This window comes from Halyomorpha halys, unplaced genomic scaffold, assembly GCF_000696795.3.
Source record: "Halyomorpha halys isolate HHAL.00 unplaced genomic scaffold, Hhal_1.1 Scaffold1428.1, whole genome shotgun sequence".
Classification (NCBI taxonomy): Eukaryota; Metazoa; Arthropoda; class Insecta; order Hemiptera; family Pentatomidae; genus Halyomorpha; species Halyomorpha halys.
In genome coordinates, this window is record NW_027105500.1 from 85230 (window position 1) to 92975 (window position 7746).

At 33.1% G+C, this 7746-nt stretch overlaps 1 protein-coding gene across 4 annotated transcripts in view; it reads left to right on the forward strand.

Moving 5' to 3' along the window:
- The window catches only part of LOC106689692 (E3 ubiquitin-protein ligase RNF19A), a 136182-nt gene that overhangs the window by 84304 nt on the left and 44132 nt on the right, over positions 1–7746 (forward strand). For all 4 annotated transcript variants that reach the window (XM_067051665.1, XM_067051664.1, XM_067051658.1 and 1 more), the window contains one exon: positions 500–614. In XM_067051665.1, the coding sequence (XP_066907766.1) occupies positions 500–614 (115 nt within the window). The remainder of the gene's footprint in view (positions 1–499; positions 615–7746) is intronic.

Below are 7746 nucleotides of genomic sequence, written 5' to 3' on the forward strand. Positions count from 1 at the left end.
ATTCCACGAATATCAATCAATTAAAATTTTGTACTATTCAATTATCAGTCATCAATTTTTTATCATTTATGATTTAATTCAATATGTTGTATAATTCTAAATTTGTTTGTATACTATTCCTTTTCAATTGTATGTTACTGTAAATGTTGTTATTATCTCTTTTGTTCTATAGCCCTGAGAGGTCTAACTCAGGTCGAAACGTCGCCATAAAATAAATAAATATGGTTTTGTTCATTTATGTTGTTCTTTGCTGACCGCACCCCCCGACAAACTTCTCCAATCATTAATCTACGGTCAACTATCTACACCTCATTACTCTATTTTACATTTTTGTAAAACCAACTGAAGGGAAAAAACCAAAACATTATTGAATTAAAACAAAATATGTTGTATATTTTATAATTTGAACTGTCGTTGCAGATATACTGTATATTTTATTAATGAAACTGTTGTTACAGATATACAATTCTATATTTTCTAAGTTAAACTGTTGTTGCAGATATACGTATGATTCTCAATGACAAGTCCCTTTATGATAAATATGAAGACTTCATGGTTAGGAGAGTTTTGGCTGTGGATCCTGATACTCGGTGGTGCCCTGCTCCGGATTGCAGGTGAAGTATTATTATTTTTTTAAATCAGTGTTTCATTGACATTGCCCTACTGACTGAAACTTATTTCACTTAATGGACATAATTTTACATATGTGGCTACATCACTTATAGATCAGACCACCCAGACAACACTACCCATGCTGGTTCAATCCTTATCCACAAATCCTTATTCCATTCTATTATTCCTTCCATCCAACTTATGCAATCCAATCAACCTTGGTAATCAATTTATCTCGCCCTTTCCATGTTACATTTTCAGCTGTATACTGTCCTCCTGGTAATAACCTTTCTCATAATCTCTGTAATTCCTTATTCCGAACCCTCGAACCATGTTTCATTGCTAGAGGAGATTACAATGCTAAATACCAGTAATGGGGATGCTGAATAACCAACTCACGTGGTAGCATCCTATCCAATACTTATGCTATCCTCTCGCCCCAAAATCCTACTTATTGGCCTAGATCCCTAAAAAACGACCAGGTATCCTTGACATATTTATCACATCCCAGATTTCCTCTTCCTAAGCCATTGTTGAATCCTTGGATGTCTTTTCATCAGATCATAGTCCAGTTCTGTTTTTTTTTTTCATTCAAGTTTTGTATCAAAGCCCTCCACTCCTTCATTGATTACAGTAAGAGTTGACTGGGATGGATTTAGATATGACATGGAAAACAAACTATACTTGAACATTCAACTAAAGACAAAACAAGACATTGTTGAAGCTATAGAAAAACTCACAGAATCAAGAAGAACAAGTTTAAATGATTAGAATTAATAACAATAAACAAACTAACCTACCACAGCATATTCGTATCTTAATAAGGGAAAAACGCAGGGCAAGATCGAAGTAGCATAGGACCAGATATTCAACTGACAAAATGTATTACACCAAATTGACAAACAAACTTAAAGCAGAAATTAGAAAATTCAAAATTTACTTAACTTTACTAAAAATCTTAAACTACTGACAAATCATTATGGAGAACCACCAAACAGCTGCTGAATTTCAATGAATTCAACCATCCACTTCTTACCCAATCTCAAACCTGGACCAGAACTGATGAACAAAAATTGTAAACATTCGGACAACATTTTCCTAAAACTTTTATTCTGTATCTCGATATCCTTAACTCAATTCACCTTGAATGTATTGAAGCAAAACTAAATATTCCACTCCAAATGATCCTACCACCTAAAGCATTTCGTCCTTCAAAAATATCCAGCCTCATTCAGAGATTACCTACTTGCAAAGCTCCTGGATATGACCTAATAACATCCCACATTCTTAAACTTCTTCCAAAAAAAACCTTCCTATTCCTCACCTACATACATAATGTCATTTTCCATTCCACATATTTTCCTGACCCATGGAAATTATCTATAGTCAAAGTGATACACAAGCCCCAAAAGCTGCCAGAACACCCATCCTCTTACTATCCTATCTCTCTATTACCGATCATGGGCAAAATCCTCTAAAAACTCATTTTGAAATGCCTATACCCCTTCCTACATTCCAATCATATAATTCCAGACCACCAGTTTTGATTACAAACATCCCACTCCACTATCCAGCAATGTCATCATGTGGTGGACGTCTTGTCTTTTGGAGTGCTGAATCTACTGAGTGGGAGTCTTTCGATATAGAGCAGGCTTTTGATCGAGTCTGGCACACAGGACTGCTTTACAAACTTTGTACTTTTACAAACTTTTTCACTGATAGATTATTCCAAGTAAACCACAATGGTTCCTATTCATCCCTCTATTCTCAGTTCACTGGTTTTCCTCAAGGTAGTATCCTTGGCACCCTCCTCTATACCCTCTATACAGCTGACATCCCAACCAATCCTAACACTATCCTCACTACTTATGCCGATGATGCATATGTGCTTGCTGTTAATAATAACCCTTTGATTGCATCCCAAACTCTCCAGTCCCATATCACAACCCTCATAGGATAGTGCCATTGGATAAAAATAAGAAATTGGAGGATAAAAATAAATCTCATTATATCATCTTTACTCTTCATCAGAAACCTGCTGATTGCCCTAATGTATTCTTTAATAATCTTGCTCTTACCGCTGTAGAACAGATCCGCTACCTTGGACTACATCTAAATAAACGACTAGCTTGGAATCCTCACACAAGACTGAAAAGACAGGAAACTGCACATCGATTCTGACTATTACAGCATTTACTAGACAAATGGTCTAAACTTCAAATTCAGTATAAAAGACTGATCTACATGAAAATAATAAGGCCTGGACATACCGAGTTGAGCTTTGGACTCCACTAAACCTTCGAATTCCTCTCGTATCCAATCCATACAATCCAAAATCCTTCATAAAATCTTCAATGCTCCTTTTTTTTCTATTTCTTTCGTTGGCCCAAGACTCCCGTTGGAGTCCTATACTGCCCCTTTTGTTATATCATAATAGAATGGGATAAGGATGTAAATTATTATTATTTATTTTTAAAAATCTATTTTAGATTCTTCCATAAATTTGCACATTGACTAAGGTATCCCTATCTAGATCTGCCTGTCCTTAGAGGAGAGGGCTATTGTTTTGGATGAGAGGATATTTAATCCAGTATTTACCATATCTACTGCATTTTAGAATAATGTACAATGGATCCTCGATAGAGTTGCATGTCGAACATTTATCTTTTTTTTTTTAACTTTAATTAGTGTCAAGCCACGATTTGTATGACCTTGTAAGTAACTTTTCGAACTTGATTCTCAGGCATACCTATCCTGCCATTCACAAATGAAGTATTTTTTCATCCATCTACGAATTTCCTGTAAAGGCAGTTTCGCATTTTCCACTCTTCCAGAACACCATTTTGCTATCTTATCAGCTTGTTCATTCCCATACAAGGAATCCATGGACCTTAAATTTTTTATTTGATGAACGATGAACTTCTTCTGTTATGTTATTTATTAGGTAAGATGAAATATGTTGTCGATGTATGTTTTTGAGTGAATTGCATACGGAAGCGGAATTTGTTAGAATTACGACTTTTGTATTCTTATATTTTCTGTTGGCTATTTAGAACAATACACATGACGGTGTTGACGACACTGTATAATTCAGCACTGTATATGCTTAACTTTGTGGGGAGGTTTATCGATGTATCCTGGTTATATTGGATATCATATCATATATCGGCTGCAACTTTGTTTTTATCTTTTGATGTGTCTGTATACATTTTTTGATAATTTTTATACTTTTCAAACAGTATTTCTTGTGTTTTCTGTTTTAGAACTGTCAGTGGATTGTGTATTTTGGTCAAATCTAATTAGAATAGTTAGGGATTGGTTTTTATGGTAGGTAATTTGTGATTTTGGAATGGGAGTACACAGGTCGAGTAGTCCAGGGTTGATGGCAAGTGTATTGAATAGATGTTTTGTTTCTTGGGCTATAATTCCTAATTGTGGAATGTATAAAGAGCCATTTCGAATAGCTTGATATAGAAGGTGGCAACTGTTTGAGGCCACTTTTAAAAGGATTTTTTTTACTAATCAATTTCTTCTCATTTCGAGAGGCTTTTCACCTGCTTCTACTAGCAATGCATTTGTAGGGCTTGTGCAGAATGATCCTAAACATAACCTAAGAGCATTGTTTCGTGTTGTGTCTAGGTTTTTAAATAATGGTGAGCTTGACTCATTGTATATTATGGATGCATAGTCTATTATTGGTCTTGTCATAGTTTTGTAAATGGTAAGTAGACTATGTGGGGAGGCTCCCTAAGTTACCCCTGTTATTGATGCTATAATGTTTAATACTGGAAGATTATTGATTGACCGTGTGTATAGATGAATGGAATATGGTCCGGGTGCGGTAAAAAAAACTCAAATAGTAAATGATTATACTATTTTTATTGAGCCAACGTTTCGCCCCACGTTGCAGGGCTTCTTATAATGTTTAATGTTTTGGCTGCTTTGTAAGTATTTTAGATGTGTGTTCTAAGAGAAAGTTTCATGTCAAGATAAACCCCTAAGAATTTTATTGTATTTGTGACTTCTATTACAACTCTATTTGTGTGGATAATTAATTGTATTAAGTTTAATTTTATTCTTTTTGTGAAAAGGATAATTTTGCATTTTGATATGTTGAATAGAACGTTAAGTGCATGTAGGTTTTCTTCCTGAATTCTTTCCTCAGTGTATGGTGCCCATCCGATATATTTGAGCAAATTGTGTATAGTAATAAATTGTCAGCATATTGTAAAATTTTGCATTTATCAGGAGAGCGCATAACTATAAAGTGTGTATTAATACTCAATAGAATGGGACTTAAAGGATCCCCTTGGGGTAAGCCTGTATTTGAGAGAACCTTAACTTTTCCTTCAGATGTTTGCAAGTGTTATGTTATAAATGAAAGATAATTAATAATCCAATTAGTCATTAGAACTGAGAGGTTGATGTTTACCAAAATTTCTTTTAACTTAATTATGTGAACTTTGTTATAAGCATCTTGGAGGTCCAATGAAATTGCTAGGAGAATATTTCTGTTTTTTGTAATATTTCATTTATAAAAAACATAATGCTGTCGGTTGTTAAATGGTTTTTTTGAAAGCCAAACATGTTTTGACTTAATATTTGATTATTTTCAAGAAACCACTCAAGTCTATGTTTGATCATTTTGTTAAAAGTCTTGTCGTCGAGCTAGACGAGAGGGAAGGATCTCTGCCAGGTTTGGAAACAGGAATTATTGAAAGCACCCTCCAATCAGAAGGTATGTTTGTTGTTTCCCACAAACGGGTAGAACAGCTATCATTTCATAGTTGATTTCATCCCAACCAGGGGCTGTTCATCTTTTGCCATGTAAAGCAGCATCCAGTTCTGTTTCGTTAAATTTACAAATAATTGGACAAGCTGAGTTGACTTTATTTAGGTCAATAGTTTTTAGTGTGTGGTTGACTGGGTATGGAATTGTCTCCAATCTGCTTAAGAAAGGCTTCTGTTTTTACTTAAGGTTATTGGATTCCTCAGTGACAAAGACCCTTGAAAACATCAAATTTTATTCCATATTGTTTTGTAGTTGCAAGGATCAATTGTACCAATAAAATCATTTCTCTAGCTATCTTTCTTTGCCTTAGCTATGAGTTTTTTTACCTTGTTAATGTTGGCTCTCATTATCTTATAATTCTCTACATTCATATTTTTTCTACAATCTTTTATTGACACAGTCTTCTGTTTATAGGCCTTATCTAGGATCTCATTCTACAGAGGTTTTGGGGAGAACTTTTTCCAAGGATAGTATTTAGTTCGCTAAATATCCATCTATGCTGATTGATTTATTAAACTGGTTAAATCTTTTAGGTTATTCACCGGATGTGACTTAAAATTGGTTAAAACAGTCCTTTATTTTATCAGAAATTGAGAGAATGTTAGTGATGTGGTTGGCACTTGGTCTTACAGAGGGAGGAATATATATACCAAAATGAAACAAATATTAGGACCTAGATTCTACTGCAATTACTTTGATAGGACCTGTATTATCTGTTTTCGTTCTTTAGTATTCTATGGAGTTGTGAATGATAATGCCTACACCGCCATAGTTATCATTCCTATGCTCTTTTATTACAGAATAATTTCTTGATTCGTATTTCTTTGTTTTATTGAACCAGATTTCTTGCATCACCACAATATGTACCTTATTTATATCCATATAATTAATTAATACTTGAAATTTATTATTAATGCTCTGGTAGTTAAATTGGATAATGTTTAAATTATTGACGCATTTGATCAGTTTCAGTCGTGACATGATAGAATATGTGTGTTGCATTATGAAAGGTTTGAAATATTGAGATTCTATTCCTTGTTGAGACTATATATCATTTTTTCCCAATATGGTGATATGCTATTTATGATTTTTTTGTTTTCTTGGACAAAGGTGTAGAAAGATTGACCTATTATATTGACTGTTTCCTTTTCATCTGATGAGTTCCATATTTTCACTATTAATGAATTAAGGAATTGTAATAGTCGAAAACAAAATAAGAATTTTATCATGATATAAAAATAGCTAAGCTATTAGGGCTATGTTACGGGGGTATTCAAAATGAACCTTTACTAGCCCAACCGTGTAAGGTGATTATTTAGTCGAATTTTGTTACTGCTGTATTTGAAATAAAAGACATAAAAAACTGTAAAACATAATATTAAACCATATGAAGTTTAAAATAAAAGAAAAAAAAATTAACTTCTAAAATACAAATTAAAATTAATTTTAATAATTAAAAACCACAAAATAAAATATTGGTTAATATAGCAATATTAACTAGTACCAAGGGTTACTGCAGATAAATTTATTTATATTTATGAAATGGAAATAATTGTTAAATATATGTTGGCTGCAACAGGCTAAGTAATTTCTATCAGGAGGAAAAATAAAAACCAAATTGAAATTAATTTTAGAACTGAACTGAAAAGACACTATCCCTCCTCTACACCGATCACATATTGTATACCGCATCCCTTTCTCCACCCTTAATTGTAATTCTGCTTACATAGGCGAAACCAAAAATCTCCTAAAAGACCGTATCAAACAACACAAATATTCCATTTCCTCTCATAATCATTCTGCCTCTAAACTTTCGGAACATTCTATTTTATTAAATCATTCCTTCGATTTCGATAAAACTTCTATACTCGCTACTGTTCATAACCATGACAAAAGGCTCATCTCTGAAAGTCTCTATATCTAATTAGAACCTTCTTCCGTCAACTTAAAAACCGATAAGAACAACTTATCTTTAACATATTCACAAATAGTTAATTTATTAAAAAAGTAATTTTCATTTTTTTTTTTTTTATAAATCAACATTATTTTTTTATTATTATTTTTTTTTTCCGCCCACTTTTGCACGCATTATTTCATCTTTAAAACCTTTTCTTACATATTTGTCGTCCCCCACCTATATTAAGTTTCCTCTTCATCTTCCGGTACTCTGTTATTCGATAATTCTTTGGTTCATATATATTTTTAATTCTTCTTATCACCTTTTGTCATCACCCTCTCACACGCTTTCTTCTTCTAAAAAATTTTTCTATTTTTTATTTTCACCCTCCCGTAACGTTTTCTTTATAAATAACACTTAGTCATTGCTGTAACGGCTTTTTTTA